The following is a 17,192-nucleotide window of genomic DNA, read 5'->3' as shown; positions in this document are numbered from 1 at the left end:
GCATACCATAGATGATCAATGTCTAACTTGAAAAAATTAGTTTTAATTGAAAATCAGTTTTCTGTATAAAGTTGTCAACTACTGTTGAAGTTAATTGTTCACATTCCTATTAACTGTTGTATGCAAAACCTGTTGCTATTTATTGTTTTCTTACTGTATAACATGTTACTTGTAAAGCATTGTGCTATGTTATTGTTTTCTGTAAACCGAGGTGATGTAGACCTTTACGTACCGTGGTATATAAAAATCTCCAAATAAATAAATAAATACCGACGTTCCTGTATAAATACAAATCACACCGGTTTACACTGAAACTGAAAAATCGCCCAAGGGGCGTTACAAGGAACATGAAAACCTGAGATACGAAGGAAATAGGCAAAGGACCAGGTAGAATGCATAAATATACCGTATTTTTCGCTCCATAAGACGCACCTGACCATAAGACGCACTTAGGATTCAGAGGGGGAAAATTAAAAAAAAATAAATTGTGCTAAACCGGCTCTGCGTCTGGGCGTCTTATGGAGCAAATTAGGGGAGTGCATAGTTTTTTTTTTTTCTCCCCATTTTGTTTTCGGGTCTGGGGAGGGCCATTTCGGTCCACTCCCCAGATCAGAAAATTTTTCTTTCTGTGGGAACCCCCAAAACCCCCCCCCCCCATCCCAACCCTTTAAATTAACAACCTCCACCCCCCTGACCCCCCCAAGACCTGCCGAATTAATTTCCTGCAACCCCCCACCCTCCTGACCCCCCCAAGACCTGCCGAATTAATTTCCTGCAACCCCCCACCCTCCTGACCCCCCCAAGACCTGCCAAACGTCCCTGGTGGTCCAGGAGCGGTCCGGGAACGATCTCCTGGGCGTGAGCCGTCGGCTGCCAGTAAACAAAATGGCGCCGACGGCCCTATGCCCTCACTATGTCACTGAGACCGACCGCTGCTATTGGTCGGTCTCAGTGACATAGTAAGGGCATAGGGCCGTCGGCGCCATTTTGTTTACTGGCAGCCGACGGCCCTATGCCCTCACTATGTCACTGAGACCGACCAATAGCAGCGATCGGTCTCAGTGACATAGTGAGGGCATAGGGCCGTCGGCGCCATTTTGTTTACTGGCAGCCGACGGCCCACGCCCAGGAGATCATTCCCGGACCCCCGCTGGACCACCAGGGACGTTTGGCAGGTCTTGGGGGGGTCAGGAGGGTGGGGGGTTGCAGGAAATTAATTTGTCAGGTCTTGGGGGGGGGGGTTGTAGGAAATTAAGTCGGCAGGTCTTGGGGGAGTCGGGGGGGGGGGGGGTGTTTGTTAGATTTTTGTTTGGTTTTTTTTTTATATTCGCTCCATAAGACGCACATACATTTTCCCCCCACCTTTGGGGGAAAAAAAGTGCGTCTTATGGAGCGAAAAATACGGTACATAAAAACTACTCTTCAATACAACTTTGAATACACTTGTTACTTACTAGGACTTCCTGCAAGATTACTAAAACCACTACAATTACTACAAAAAGCTTCTGCGAGACTCTTACTAGGGACAAGAAAATATGATCACATCACCCCTTTACTAATAGTACTGCACTGGCTTCCGATATAATCCAGAATTCATTACAAAGTATTAACTCTAATCTTTAATATCACCAACAACTTTAACCCAAGCTTATTAGGAGTGACACTTCAACCGTACACGCTGAAGCAAGAACTAAGATCGCAAAATAGAGGACTGCTAATGGTACCCACAACACGGAACACACACCTAACACAAATAAGAGACCGAATGTTTTCCATAGCAGGCCCTAAGTAGTGGAATTCCCTCCCAGAGTCATTTTGTCTATTAACAGAATTAACAGAAAGAAATAGTTTCAAACGTGAACTGAAAAATTGACTCTTTAGAAATGCTTATGGCTTAACATAAAACACCAATAAGCCGATAAAGTCACAGTCAGGACCAGGGATATTAACAGTATAACAAGCAATTAGTATAGTATAGAGCTATATACAGGGAGAATTAGAACTTATACACAATGTTATGTTGACCTAGGAAATGAATGAATGACTATGACCTAGAATCCAATTACTGATGTATTGTTGGCCCAAAATATGAATGTTAACCCAGATTGTGAAAATTGAATAAGGATATGATTATTGATGTGTAAGCAAGCCATTGTGATCTTCTTTTGGAATGATGGTATATAAAACAGCAAAATAAATAAATAAATACATTTCTACAGCAACAACAAAAGAACCATGAATCTGTCTTTAAATATATAGATCTTCAACCAATATTGTTTGTTTATCTAACACTTTTGTAACCTACTTTAAATTTACTGTAATCTGCTTTGAGGCCATTCATGATAAAAAGTGTCATATCAAATGCCAATAAAATAACATACATGTGCATACAAATCTATTGCATGCATTTCTATTAGAGTTATCTGGTTAGGAGCCCTCAAGGACTGGAGTTGCCCATCACTGGTCTATGGTATACATCCTGAAGTAGAATTTCTTTAGGATATTGCACCTGTTTAGGAAGCCACAGTAAGCATAAAATAGAAGTCTTGAAAAGCAGACACCCTCTCTACTGCTAATATCATGAAGCTGTTTATTACTCCCATTACAAATTCCTGACATTCCCACTACTGTAGCTATCAATAAATGTTAATGAGTAGGATAACAATGGTAGATATGACTCACTGGAGTCGCCATACAAAGAACAAGAAGACAGTATCAAGAATACATAACCATTGCGCAATATTTCTCTTGAACAAAAGAAAATTAAAAAGGTGACGAGGAAAATGCTGCATGGAGTGATTTGATTCTTTTTGGTGATGGGACACTCCTCCCTCTCAGGCATGAAGGAGATGCAGCCATGCTAGAAGCCATGCAGGAAAATGTGGGAATGCGCACACGCATGACATGCATGTTGTTCATTCGAAGACCAAGGTGTTAGTTTAAAGTAAATAAATTCAAAAAGGACCTTTTAAAATGTGAGTTCTTTCATTGGTGTGGTATTCCCTCAGCAGCCAAATGGCATGTTTACAAATGGTTAAAAAAGAAAATACAAACTGCCAAGATCCCACAGCAAGTCCAGTTTATATTACTACCTACCCGTATTGGTCAGGCTGGTGCAGCATGGGAGCCTGAGCGCTGCCATAGTTGGACTGCTGTGAAGGAAACATGGGGCATCCGCCAGCCCCAGACTGGCTGGGATAAGCAGGCGACCTAATGTATGGTGGCCTAGAGCAGGACAAAAGAACAGCTTCTTTGGATTTGTTCTATTATCACAAGCACGAGTCACCTTGTCAATTCCATTTCTCCTCCTTCTCAATAAAGAAGGCTTTCAGAATAAGGCTACTGTACATGCCAAAATGTCCTCCAACATTTATTGTGGGGGAATGGAGGATGAAGGAAGCAAGGAACGGAGTATGTTCTCATCCCCAGTAGACAGGACATCAATGAAATACATATTTCTACTTCATATACAGTAACTGCATCCTTGTTATGTGAACCTGAAAACTTTTTAGCTGTGAAGGTTTTGTTAGATCACTAGGATGGACATAGTGTGCTGAAAAGGCTTTATAAAATGATATATTGTAAAACACGATACAGCTCGAAACTAAACATAGGTGTATAACAAAAGCAAAATATATAAATGTATTTGAAATAAATTTTAAAAGGAAGATAATTTGATGAGAAAAAATTGCCCGGGATTATGGTTCACAGAATCAGTCAGTGCTTCTTGTTAAGAATGAGGGCTCTGCATCCTCCAATACAAAAGAGGTACAAAACATATTCCACCAATTTACAGTTAGAGAACTGCCCGACTTTCTGATAGGATGTTAAAAAAGTGATTTTTTTGGCTTATTTTCTTCCCCCTGCCTCACATTAGTAGTGATGAGGAAAATATTTTCCAATTGCACCACCTGCCAAAATCAGCAATTTCTGTCTTCTTCCAATCTGAACTACCAGGTTGTAATTAAATTAGATGAATATGGATAATATCATAGAAAGCTTACTCACTAAGGGCCAAATTTTGAAAGGGGCGCGCATGCGTAGATTTGTTTGCGCAACCCGCGCGCATGTTATAAAATCCAGGGTCGGCACGCAAGGGGGTGCACAATTGTGCAACTTGTGCGTGCTGAGCCGCGCAGCCTTCCTCCGTTCCCTCCAAGGCCACTCCGAAATCGGAGCGGCCTTGGAGGGAACTTTCCTTCCGCCTTCCCCTACCTAACCCGCCCCCCAGCCCTACCTAGAACCCCCCTTACCTTTGTCGGGTAAGTTGCGCCTGCCCTGGAGGCTCTGGCCATGCCCCCGCCCTGCCCCGCCCATACCCCACGCCTTTTCACAAGCCCCGGGACATATGCGCATCCCGGGGCTTGCGCGCACTGCCGAGCCTATGCAAAATAGGCTCGGTGCGCGCAGGGGCAGATTTTCTCGGGTTATGCACGTAGCCTTCGAAAATCTGCCCCTAAGCTCTGAAAAGTGTCACCCAAGGTAAAAAAGAAATCTACTGATATGTAGACACAAGAGGAATCCCAAGCATTTTGTTTTACAGCCCATGGCTCCGTTTCCATAAACTAATAAAATTAGAGAATGAAAGCTTCAAAATGAAATAGAGGAACTCCAATGTTCCAAAACAAGAGCTGGTTTACAGCACAGGACAGAAGGCACACAACATCTTCAACAACTGAGTATAAGAAGGATTCTATTAAACACATATTGATATCTATCTATATGTTTTATATATGTATATATATACGAATGGAAAATAGGTAGTGTATACAATATATAAAGTGCTCATGTGCATAAACACAAACAAAAACCTAGTAAGAGCATTAATGAAATTTAGTGACATATCAATTCTTTAAATAAATCAATTTACAAAGAGGATATAAAATATTTCCAGGAGAAACAAACTACCAAAAATGTGCAAAAACGCAATGTGCAAAGTATTGTAATGTTTTTAAGTCCATAATAGACAAAGTGTCTTAATAGACAAAGGGGTAGATTTTCAAAGGGGTACGCGCGTACCCCCCGAAAACCTACCCCAAACCCCACCTGCGCGCGCCGAGCTTATTTTGCATAGGCTCGGCGGCGAGCGCAAGCCCCGGGACGCGCGTAAGTCCCAGGGCTTGCAAAAAGGGGCGGTCGGGGGCATAGGGCCGGGAGGGTGGGTTAGGGAGGGGTAGGGAAGGGAAGGTGCGGGGGGGGTAGAAAGAAAGTTCCCTCCGAGGCCGATTTCGGAGCGGCCTCGGAGGGAACGGGCAGCGCGCGCAGGGCTCGGTGCACGCAAGTTGCACAAATGTGCACCCCCTTGCAAACGCCGACCCCGGATTTTATAAGATACGCGCGGCTACACGCGTACCTTATAAAATCCAGCGTACTTTTGTTCGCGCCTGGTTTGCGAACAAAAGTACGCGCGCGCGTATGTTTTTAAAATCTACCTCAAAGTTCAGATGCTATATCTTTCACAAGATATCTCAAAGATTTCCCAGGTCTACGTAGCAAATGAATCAAAGATATTTCAAATGAAGAAATTACATACATTAGTGAGGACATTTGGCCAGATTGCCAATTTCAAGGAAATTAGGTCATGGACATCAACCTGGTAACTCAGCTAACACCAGACACTAACATGGGCATTGACAAGAAAAGACCTTCAAAACAGCAACGACTGAAGAGTCGGAGAAAAAAAAGGGAATCTTGGAGGTATCGACCTTCGTGACTAGTGTGAATCTGGACATTTTTTCTCCAATTTGTTCCAGGAATGGTCATGAGGAAGAGAGTTGTCTCTATGACAAATTAGAACATGAAGAACCATTGGTAGAAAAGGGTAAACTTAAAACTAAACATGCGTCATGGACATGTAACTTCTGTAAGTTGGATGACCATGCTGATGAGAACTGCCTATGGCTGTAGGACATAGAGTGGGAGCTCAAGTTAGTGGAGCAATGCAAGAGAGAATGTAGCCACTTAAAGAAAGGGCGTGCCAAACCTTTTGTATGCACTGTAAAAATCAAAGCAGAACAAGTCCCACAGGCATGCTCCCTGTGTGGAAAGAAAGAGCACATTAGGAAGAACAGTCCTCAACTGGAGAATGAGGAGTGGAAGCAAGAATGAACAAATACTTTTGTGAAAATGCAAAGCTATAAATTGGTAGATGGGACACATGGAAAATTTTCAGACTATGCAATTTCAGTGAAGCTGAATGAGGTGTCCACCCAGGCCCTGGTAGATTCAGGATGTGGAAAGACCCTCATATGTAAAGACTTAACCCAGAGAGGAAGGATTAATTACAAGAGGAAGGCGACAATTGCCTGTGTACATGGTGACCAGCAGCAGTACCCAACTAGTTGGGTTCTGTTGACGAATTCGGCAGGACAAACCATTATGGATGTGGAAATACTTCCCGAGCTCCCATATCTGGTGGTTTTAGGGCATGATTGTTCCCAGCTTAAAAACCTATGGGGTCAGTTTATGGGAAATCAAGTCAAGTCAGAACTTGGCACCACTATTGCCAAGGGGAATTTGAGTATTCCAGGTACCTGGTAAACAAAGTAAAGGAACTTACTGAATCAAACGAAGAACAGCGGGCACCCCGTGAACCCTGGAGCAGTTTCCCAAAAGAGGTTGAGAAGGGAACCTTTAGATGGGTTAAACAGTCCCAGCACAGTGCTGGGAATGAAGAGGGGGACAGGAGTTTCCTTAGGAGTATATCCCTAGTAACGGCACGCACTCAACCTAAGAAGTTTGAGCGGAGGGGGATATATGAAGGAGTATAGGAGAAAAGCCCAACACACCTTTGTGTTGTTGAACGGCAGAGAATAGCAAAGCTGCTTTTGTTTGCATTTCTTTTTTGCCACTAATAAAGAAGTTTATGCAAGATTTCTGCTAGAGTCAGCACCTTTATCCGATTGCTCCCTCTCCTTTGCAGCCAGCCATCTTCCCAGGACTATAGGTTTGTGCATTCTTTCCACAACCTTCTCCCCCATTGTTGCCAGCTAAGCTCATTGTTTTGGGATCATATATTTGCCTCTCAAGAGATGCATCCACTGCAAGTGATGATCACGCAGGCTGCTGGATGAAAAGATGGGCATTTTTCTGTATTTTCATAGTTTTTATTTTGCTTATTTTTGCAATATTTTTGCTGATACTGTATGGTTTACATAGCCTCTTACCTGTCACACTGGCCAGGTAGGTTCTCGCTTTCCCACCCTAGCATATCCCCATTTGGCCCGCTCGATAAGCAAGATCCCACTAAGCTCTTCCAGTTCCTTTCCCTCTTGAATATTTCCAATATTACTACCCCTTGTTTGGTCTGCTATCATCTTCCTGACTCTGTTGATGCCCGCTTACTTAATTGCTTACAGCCACCCGCAAACCATGGATGAGTTTGCCAACTGCTCCAGCGAAATGAATTCTACCACACCTGATCCAGACTGCCAAAGGGCACACCCCTATGGGTCTCCAATTAGGCTTACTACGTTTCCCCTTACCATGCGTTGGTAGTGATCCTTTGGTGCCCAGGCCCAAGGAAATATCTCTGTACCCTGGACTATCGTCATTCATCAACTAGGGCCCAACAAAAGGGTGTCCTAGTCTTCCCCACCCCCCCACCCCAGTTCTCATAATTGCTCTATGCTGTCCACACAGTTTAATCTTGGCACTCCTTACTTACTGATAATTAACCAGATGAGCTCCCTTCTGACCTCTATCAATTTTTCCTGTTAAGCAATTCCTGTTCATGGCCTTTGATTCCATGTCTCCCTTTTACATGTTGTGTGATAATAATACCAGTAATAACACCACCTATCTCTCTTTTGCTAACTGGAATGGGCTATGTACCCCTGTTTACTTGTATCCCCAGTCTCTATCTGTTTCAGCTGCTATAGATGCTCATACCAGGACTTGGATGATGTTAGTGCCCCTGAGGTTGTTAAATATCTATCTTCCCTGCACTATTACCGAACATCCCAGTCTCATGGTGTCTGCTTGGTTTGCCTTTTCAAACATCCATTCCATGTCTTACACCTCCATGCCCTATTATAACTTTTTGAAAACCACACCAACAAGCAACTTCTTGCTATTTCTGATCAGCTGGAAGAGACTCGCCAGTTTGCTATGGGCATCTGTATGGTCTTAGACTGGCTGCTTGTAAAGGAAGGAGTGTTTGTCAGGTCCTTAGGGATCAATTTGGTATTGAGTGTTGCATGGACATTATTGATAGAACTCCCCAAATCCATAATTCCTTCACATTTTTCCTAGATAACTAGAACCTTCCTCCAACTGGAATAAGAAGCCCGACTGGGCCCAAGGCTTCCATTCTATTTCGTTTAAACTCCAAAAATAGACTACCACTGTTATGTATATTTGTATTGGTTTTGCCATTGTCATTGGTATAGCTTTATTGATTGCACTGATCAAGGTTTTGCTTCAACGTACCTTGCGCATTACAGTAGCCAGTATTCCATTTTCTGTAGAAGATGGGGATGAAGTGAATTAGGATTAGGGAGAGTGGACGTGAAGAATTTAGATATGTGGAAAGACAAAATAGCCCCCATCAAAAAATGAAACAGAGCAGGAACTATGATTTATAGCTTAGGATTGCCTGAAACAAAGAAATTTGAGCTGTGCATATCTGTGTATTACACCAAGATAAATCCCAGTCCCCAATTAATTGGTACAGATGGAAGAAAGCTAAGAGAGCAGATCTGCACTCAACACTGTAAATCCTCATAACCCAGGGGAGAAATCATTAATTTTTTGCCAACTCCCAGCGAAGATTGAATTGAGGCTCCACTACTTATCAGACAGAGGACCTGATCAGGAAAGTGAGCTTAATTACCAAACTAATTTCTGAGTCTGATTACTGAACAAATAGCCATTGTATATTTTACCTAAGGGATTTAGTTGTTTTGTATCTGCCTATCTCTGAGAATATACAGTATATAATAACAGCAGAGTTATATAAATACCTATATAACTCTGCTGTTATTATATACTGTATATTCTCAGACAGATATACATACATAAAGCCTTTCATACTTCACTCTTTTTAGTTGTGTTCGGATAATTTCTGGCACTGCAATCTGGCTGTATATTTGAGAATAGGCATGTGTAACACACCAACGTAATTAAAGTTCTCTCAGGGATAGGGAAAAGAGACTGGAGCAGAAAACCAATCTTAGCTGGGGGAGATATTTTCTTCCCCCCTCTTACTATCTCTGTTCTTGCTGCGAAAAAAAAGGAGGGGGAGAGGTTATAGGGATGGTTTAATTCAATGTTGCTTGTTTGGAAGTAAATATTATACACACTGTAAAATTCAATAAAGAAATGTAAACAAAAAAAAATATGGGAGGGGGTGTCACATGACATGTGAGTGAAATGGCATCTAAGACGCAGCAAAAAGATAAAGAGAAAATCAAAACAGTGGATGGGAAAATGGTGGGCACAGCAAACGGTCCCCTCATCCCTGGAGACTTAAGACTCGGTGCAGAGCAAAACAGCCTCAGTGGTAGAAGATATATTAGAAGGAAAGTTTGAAAAATTATACAACACGTTTGATGAGATGCACTCACTACTAGCAGAGACAACAAAACAGCTCTGGGAGGTAGAGTCATGGGTGGAGGACGGAGTAGACTCACTGGAGTCAGAAGTAACATTACTTAAAAGATCTGGGATCAACAAGCAGTGAAGATAGAGAACTTAGAAACCAGATCCTTGAAAAACAATCTCTACTTCATCGAGGTTCCAGAGTGTATCTTGGACAAAGAGTTAGCAGTCAAATTTGGATTCTAAACATGGAGATCTTAAAATTGAAAGGGTGCAAAGATTGGGAGTTAAAATATCTAGTGAAATTGGCTTTGACCAGTTATAGCAAAATGTGTACATTTTCTTCAAAATGAAGAGATCTTTCAAGCCTACCGTAAGATCTGGACTGTGTATTATGAGGGGACCACCATCTTAATATTTCAAGACTTCTCGGTGGCAGCAGTTGTTCAACAGAAAACTTTTGTGCCAATGTGTGCAAAGCTCATTGAGTGGCATATTCCATTCGCTTTCATGTTCCCAGCAAAGCTCCGCATCACTCTTGTGAACTGGGTCAAGGTCTTTGATTCAGCGGCCAAGGCTCGGGAGTTTATGCAATCTACTGAGCTGTTGTCTACTCCTGAGGCACCCAGTTCTTAATGGTGAGGTTGCCAACCTATACAGAGTCCTGAGTGATTTATTAGAAAGAGGAAAAGGAAAGAAGGAAGTATATATTGATAACTTTGTTGCTGTGACTTGTTAATGGTGAACAGTTGCTGGAAAGTTATGTTCGGTGCACAATTGAAGCTTTTGAATCAGTTCTATTGCAATCACAGATGCCCGACAGGTGAATCTTGTTAGAAGATGGAGTTGCACTGCAGATCGCGCTTGACTTCCCTTAGGCTGGCTTCTCCCACTGATGGTGTGGATAAAGGACAAGAAGGACTTTTTTTCTCTTCTTCTTTGGGGGAGGGGGAAAGGAAGGAATGGAATTGTATACATATAGATTTAAAAGGGGAATTCAGTTCCTTCGTGTTGAGGCACCTTGAAGAGATGATGTTTGACTGGGAAAGTCATAAAGTCTTAGGACTGGTTTTAAGGAGTTGGCAGAGAGGGAGAGAAAGAGAGAGGTGGGAGAAACTCAGGGACATGGCAGGGGGATAGGTTGGGAGGGGAAGATTGGGTTGGAAGGGAAGTTGAAAGTGAGGGAGGTAGGAAAGCAGAATTGTGCAACTGGAAAACATGACCTGTGTAGAATAAACTTGCACTTGCAGTATAAGCAGCACTCTTTCTTTTTGATGATCTGGAAGGGCTTACAATGGCTTACAATTTTTTTTTCAATAATTTTTGCTCTCGATTAGTAGGATGACAAGTAACATTATTAGGTGCTCTACCTGGAATGCATCAGGTATTGGGTCTGACATAAAATGATAAAATTTTGTGAACTATAGAAAGACAAAAGATCGAGATTGTATTGCTACAAAAACCCCATTTGAATAAGAAGGAGCATCAGAAGCTGTGGAGACAATGAGTGGGAGAGGATTTTTCTGCGCAATCTAATGCTAAGAAAACTGGGGTAGTTATTTTGATTGGGAAGAATATCCCTTTCCAGACCTCCAGAGTAATAGAAGACTCAGAGGGAAGATACTTATAGTGGAAGGAACCCTTTATGGCAAATCCCTGGTGCAGTGTAATGTCTATGCCCCCGATGTCTATGCCCATAGCATTTTTTTGTTAAGCTTGCTCAACTTTTGGCAAATTATACACACTTACACTTACTAATAGGAGGGGACTTTAACTATGTGTTAGATGCTAATCTAGACAGATCATCTCGGGGATCTATCTCCTCTGTGAGTAGGTCAAAGGATATATCTTACTTATGTAGACATCTAGATTTGGCTGATGGGTGGCATACATTTCACCCTCTAGAATGGGAATATACTCATCTCTCAAGGGCTCATAACTCATTTTCCCATTATAGACTATCGAGTAAATTTTTAATCGGCTATGAGCGTAAAAAATGGGAGTTATGCGCGTGGCTGGGCCTTGCGTGCGCTGTGTGCATTTTCAAAGGGCCCCGGCCATGCACGTAACTCCCATTACACGCAGAAGTCCAGGCTGAATGAAAGGGGCGGGGCTGGAGATGGCCGGTACAGTGGCCATTTGCTGCTGTGCCGGGAAAGCGTGCGCCGGCATCCAGCCAGAGGAGCAGCAACTTAAAAAATAAAAAAAAAGTAGGGTAGGTTAGATTTAGAGGGTGGGGAGGAGAGGGGAAGGGGAAGGGACCTTAGGTAGGAGGGTAGGGATGTTCCCTCCCAGACCACTCCTTAATTGGAACGAACTGGGAATGAACTGGGGAAGGCTGGGATGTGTTGCCATGCGAAAATTGCATAAGTACCACCCTTGTGAGCGCCGCCCGCACATGCGTGTGCAGATTATAAAATTGGCACGACACGCACACATAGGTTTAAAAATCTACCCCTATATGTTGATAAGTAGGAAAGTTTTCCAGAGTTCTTAAATCTGAGATAGGTCTGCTGGAAATCTTTGACCACGCACCAGTATGGCTCAGTTTGGAAGGTTTCTGATCAGCTGAAACACAGAATGTTTGGACATTTCCCAGGTACTTATATAAGGATAAGGAGTTCAAAATTTTTCTGACATGATGATGGGAGGCCTTTTGCTAATTCAATAACAACATCGGACCTCCCTTATTTTTTGGGGGGGGGGGAAAGAGCTAAGTTAGTGCTGAGAGGTGATATAATAGACTATACAGTGAGTAAAGAGAGGGCATTGGTGAACGAGATATTAAATTTAGAAAAGCAATTTCTTGTAGCTAAGAAGGTGTTGAGGCAAATCTTCTGCTATCAATAAAAATAAATTTATAGCAGTCCAAACATCTCTTAACTTTTTTTGCACCAAAGGCAAAAAAACATCTACTATATTTGGACACTATCATAATTGGAACAAGCGTTCCAATTATGATAATGTCATACCTCAACACCACCACTCTAGCCAACAGGCTAAATTAAAGACTATCCAATCATGCAACCCGTACAATTTAGGAACCCCTCTCTACAGCAGTTCACTCCAAAGTCTTATTTATTTATTTATTTTATTTATTTATTTATATTCTTTTATATACCGAAGTCTAGCTTAGTGCCTTCACCCCGGTTTACAGTGAAACAACAAAAACATCATACAGAGAACGAGTTATACAACTTCATACAGAGAACCACTGAATATACCTCCAAAGATAGCTGGATAAGGTTATCTGACTAACTTTAAGCAGCCGCACCACTGAATATACCTCCAAAGCTAGCTGGATAAGGATATCTGACTAACTTTAAGCAGCCGCACCACTGAATATACCTCCAAAGCTAGCTGGATAAGGTTATTGGGCTAACTGTGCTATCTGAACAGTGACTGAATATGGACCTCTGTGTGTTTATGGGACAGTGTTAAAAATCAAATTTTTCCTGGTTTGTGAGAAGCACTGAAGGACAACATACAGTTTTTATATTTGTTTGGGTTTTATTTTAATGAGTTCTTTTTTAATTACTCATGCAAGGGTATTTATTTTTATTTTATTTATTTATTTAAAATTTTTATATACCGGCATTCATGATACAATCACATCATGCCGGTTTACATAGAACAGGGGTGTACAAAGAACAAATGAGTAACCTATTAGTGAGGAGGAAGCAGTTACAAATAACAAGGTACTAGAACTGGGAGTAGAGAAGAAAGGGAGAGGATAACATTAGATAAAGATATTTACATTAAATTAACATTTTTACAATGGGAGGTAGTTCAACAGGTTATATATAGATATCTATATATACATCCACTTATAGACATTTATTTTTAAATATATATGTTTAATAGAATCCATTGTTGAAGACAGTGTTCTCTCTCTCATATGTATATTTATATTTATTTCTTGTTTCCTATTTCAAATGCTTTCATTTCAAAACGGAAAGTAAGTTGCAACTGTGAAGGCCCATCATGTAGAAACACTGCTCAAAATAAAAATATTTTACCCTAATCCAATTAGAATGATTACTCCTACACACAGGTACAAAGTGTACTTCCATAAATTGTGCTATACTTTTCACTGTACACTGCATTAATCAGGCACAAGCAACACAATGTATAATATGCTTTCAAAATGATGCAATGCAGAAGCCTTTTTCTGATCGCATTGCACCTGGATGCATACCTGTTTTGAGCTGAATTAGCAGCTGCTTGCATCACTGCAGCTGCTGCTTCCTGTGCCTTACGATTCACTGTCGGCACCGGCGGGCCCATTCCAGGAGAATTTGGGGTCATGCTGCTCATGTTTCCAGGAAATGGTCGGTTCTGCATTCCAGCTGATGGCATTCGGCCCATGGACAAGGTGCCACATGGCTGACTTGGTCCCTGTCCATGTATCTGGTTGTTGGCGTTGATACCCATGCCAGGACCTGGGCCACTGTAGCTTGCATTAGGAATTCCACTATAGGATGATGGTCTACTGTAGTTACCTTAAAGAAACAAAAATAATCTTTTTATTCTATATTCCAGCTTGAATAGATAATTACTTGGGAAAACAAAGAAACAAAAAATCATTTGGTCAAAAAACATATTCAGAAGTTGTGTTATGTAATCCATATCCTGTAATTCTGATGAAAACTGATATATTTTTCATTAACTTGTTTTTCCCTAATCTAGGCTGGAAGGTTAAAATAGTCACCATCTGTGTGTAATGCACACCTGGGGTAAGACCTGCAAATGAGCCTTTTCTATTGTTGGCCCCACAGTTTGGAATGCCCTTCCATGCCCACTCTAGATGTTATTGGCTTGGGGATTGATTAGATTTTTATGAGGACGCTAAAGACTGTCCCCTCTTTGAGAAGATGTTCAACTTGGCTAGGTAACTGTGACACCCTTGCTATACATGATGGCAGTAGAAGAGGACCGGAATGCTCATCTGCATACTGCTCCCAGCATCCCCCGGGAAAGAAGCCCAGAGGTCACTGCAAGCATTCCAGGGATTGAATTCCACAGCCCTAGCTTCCAGACGCCCCGCACCCTTTGCAGTAGAAGAGGACTGGAAGGCTCTTCTACATAATGCTCCCAGCATCCCTCGGGAGAGCAGTCCAGAGGTCACCGCAAGCATTCCAGGGATTGAATTCCACAGCCCCAGCTTCCAGACGCCCTACATCCTTTGCAGTAGAAGGTGACTGGAAGGCTCATCTGCATACTGCTCCCAGGAGTCCAGAGGTCACCCTACAATTATCTGAGTGAAGATCAGATAATTGTAGAGGATTGGTAAGTATAGCTTTGGGAAATCTTTGGACTTATAAATGTTTGGAGAAAGATGAAATAATGGAATGTATTCTAGAGTTTGTGTGTGTCTGAGGTATTAAGCAAGCCAGACATAGTTAATTTTAGTATCTGTCTTTCCTACCCACTCAACCCTTGATTTCTAGGCAAGAAACAATTTCTATTGTACCAGCCCTTATTGAAAGTTTAATCATCCTGTTGTAGGACACTAGCTGATTAATTAGTAAATTCACCTGTAGATTTAAAGTACTCTAATTCCAGCTCCCTTAGTATCCCAAACTTAACTAGGAACTCAATAAAATTAAGATGAAGGCAGCAATCCAGGAGCAAGAGGGGGGCTTTCCAGTCTTTTGCATTCCGTGTCACATATATGATTTTTTACTTGCCGGTGAGAGATTGTATGTGTGCACTCGGTGCAAAGAGCTCCTGGCTCTCAGGGAATGAGTCCGATCTCTGGAGGCTAGAGTAGCAGACTTGAAGGAGATGAGGCAGACAGAGAGGTACATTGATGAGACCTTCAGGGTCATAGTAGCCAAGTCCTAAATCCAGTCTGGCAGCCCCAGTGCTGCCTTGGATCAGAAAGGTCTCCCAGTAGGAGAACATCACCCTGGTGTAGCAGGAAGTGATCCTGTAACAAGGACCTGCTCTCCAGGTGATGTATTGTCCTCTAGCACCGAGGACAAGTCTCCCAGGGCTACTGCCCAGGAGGGAAGGGTTAGGCCGACCATCATAGTTGGTGATTCGATTATTAGAAATGTAGATAGCAGGGTGGCTGGTGGACGTGAGGACCGCCTGGTAACTTGCCTGCCTGGTGCAAAGGTGGCAGACCTCACGCGTCACATAGGTAGGATTATAGACAGTGCTGGGGAGGAGCCGGTTGTCGTGGTACATGTGGGCACCAATGACATAGGAAAAGGTGGGAGAGAGGTTCTGGAAGCCAAATTTAGGATTTTAGGTAGGAAGCTGAAATCCAGAACCTCCAGGGTGGCATTCTCTGAAATGCTTCCTGTTCCACATGCAGGTCTCCAGAGGCAGGCAGAGCTCCAGAGTTTCAATGCGTGGATGAGACGATGGTGCAGGGAAGAGGGATTCAGCTTTATAAGGAACTGGGGAAACCTTTGGGGAAAGTATGGAGCCCATACTTTTCCAAAAGTATGGGCTCCATCTTAACCAGAGTGGAACCAAGCTGCTGGCACTAACTTTCAAAAAGGAGATAGAGCAGCTTTTAAACTAGAACAAAGGGGAAAGCCGACAGTCACTCAGCAGTGCATGGTTCGGAGAAATGTATCCTTGAAGGATACTAATGAAACAGGAGAGTTAGGGCATCCCAACAGAGAGGTTCCATTAAAAGCAAACATAGTCCATGTGCCTATATGTAAAAAATCACCGAAGCTAATGATTTCCAAATTATCCCTAACAACTGAAAAGCAGGTTGTTAATACAAACAAAAAAATACAAATTATATCGCAATGATAGGGAGGATCAACTTGGTGGGGTGTGGCACTTTATGTCCGGGAGGGTATAGAGTCCAATAGGATAAAGATCATACAAGAGACTAAATGCTCAGTAGATTCTACTGAGCATTTAGTTATTTGTACCCTGAAATTGCTGTCAATATTTGTGAAATGCATAATAAAAAATAAATAAAAAATAAAAAAAATTCTAACGTATCCCTATCAATTAAAAAGCAGAATGAAAATACAAACAAAAAGCAAACTTTGAAATGTTTGTATGCTAATGCCAGAAGTCTAAGAAGTAAGATGGGAGAATTAGAATGTATAGCAGTGAATGATGACATAGACTTAATTGGCATCTCAGAGACATGGTGGAAAGAGGATAACCAATGGGACAGTGCTATACCGGGGTACAAATTATATCGCAATGACAGAGAGGAGCACTCGGGAGGAGGTGTGGCGCTTTATGTCCGGGATGGCATAGAGTCCAACAGGATAAACATCCTGCATGAGACTAAATGCACAATTTAATCTTTATTTATTTATTTGTTTATTTATTTATTTAACAGTTTTTACATACCGATGGTCGCTGGGAATATCACATCGGTTGACAAGGAACAAAAAGCAGCAACAGACTTTACAATGAACATGGAACCAATGCATAAAAGGGGGGGGGGGGGGGGGATGAGGAAGCGTGAACTTGGAGGGGGGAAAAGATCAAGTAAGTGGGAGATATGGGGGCATAGAATTAAGCATCAACTTTTTACAAGAGTATACAATTAAGCATCATGCATTTAAAAATTAAATTTGAGAGAAGTAATTAATTACAAATTCCGTTACCATGAGATATAAAAGGTTATGACGACATATTATACTTCTTTTTAGTTACAGTAG

The 17,192-nt window shown here is 42.0% G+C and overlaps 1 protein-coding gene across 3 annotated transcripts in view; it reads right to left on the bottom strand.

The window, feature by feature from the left end:
- The window catches only part of ARID1B (AT-rich interaction domain 1B), a 1,291,555-nt gene that overhangs the window by 317,837 nt on the left and 956,526 nt on the right, over positions 1 to 17,192 (bottom strand). For 2 of the 3 annotated variants that reach the window (XM_029596717.1, XM_029596715.1), the window contains exon 8: positions 13,739 to 14,042. In XM_029596717.1, the coding sequence (XP_029452577.1) occupies positions 13,739 to 14,042 (304 nt within the window). Of the gene's footprint in view, positions 1 to 3,096; positions 3,226 to 13,738; positions 14,043 to 17,192 lie in introns of all 3 variants that reach the window. The other variant, XM_029596714.1, reaches the window with a different exon arrangement.

This window comes from Rhinatrema bivittatum, chromosome 3, assembly GCF_901001135.1.
Source record: "Rhinatrema bivittatum chromosome 3, aRhiBiv1.1, whole genome shotgun sequence".
In the NCBI taxonomy this organism is placed as follows: Eukaryota; Metazoa; Chordata; class Amphibia; order Gymnophiona; family Rhinatrematidae; genus Rhinatrema; species Rhinatrema bivittatum.
Note: the sequence above shows the minus strand (reverse complement) of the source record. Positions and strands in the feature narration are given on the sequence as shown.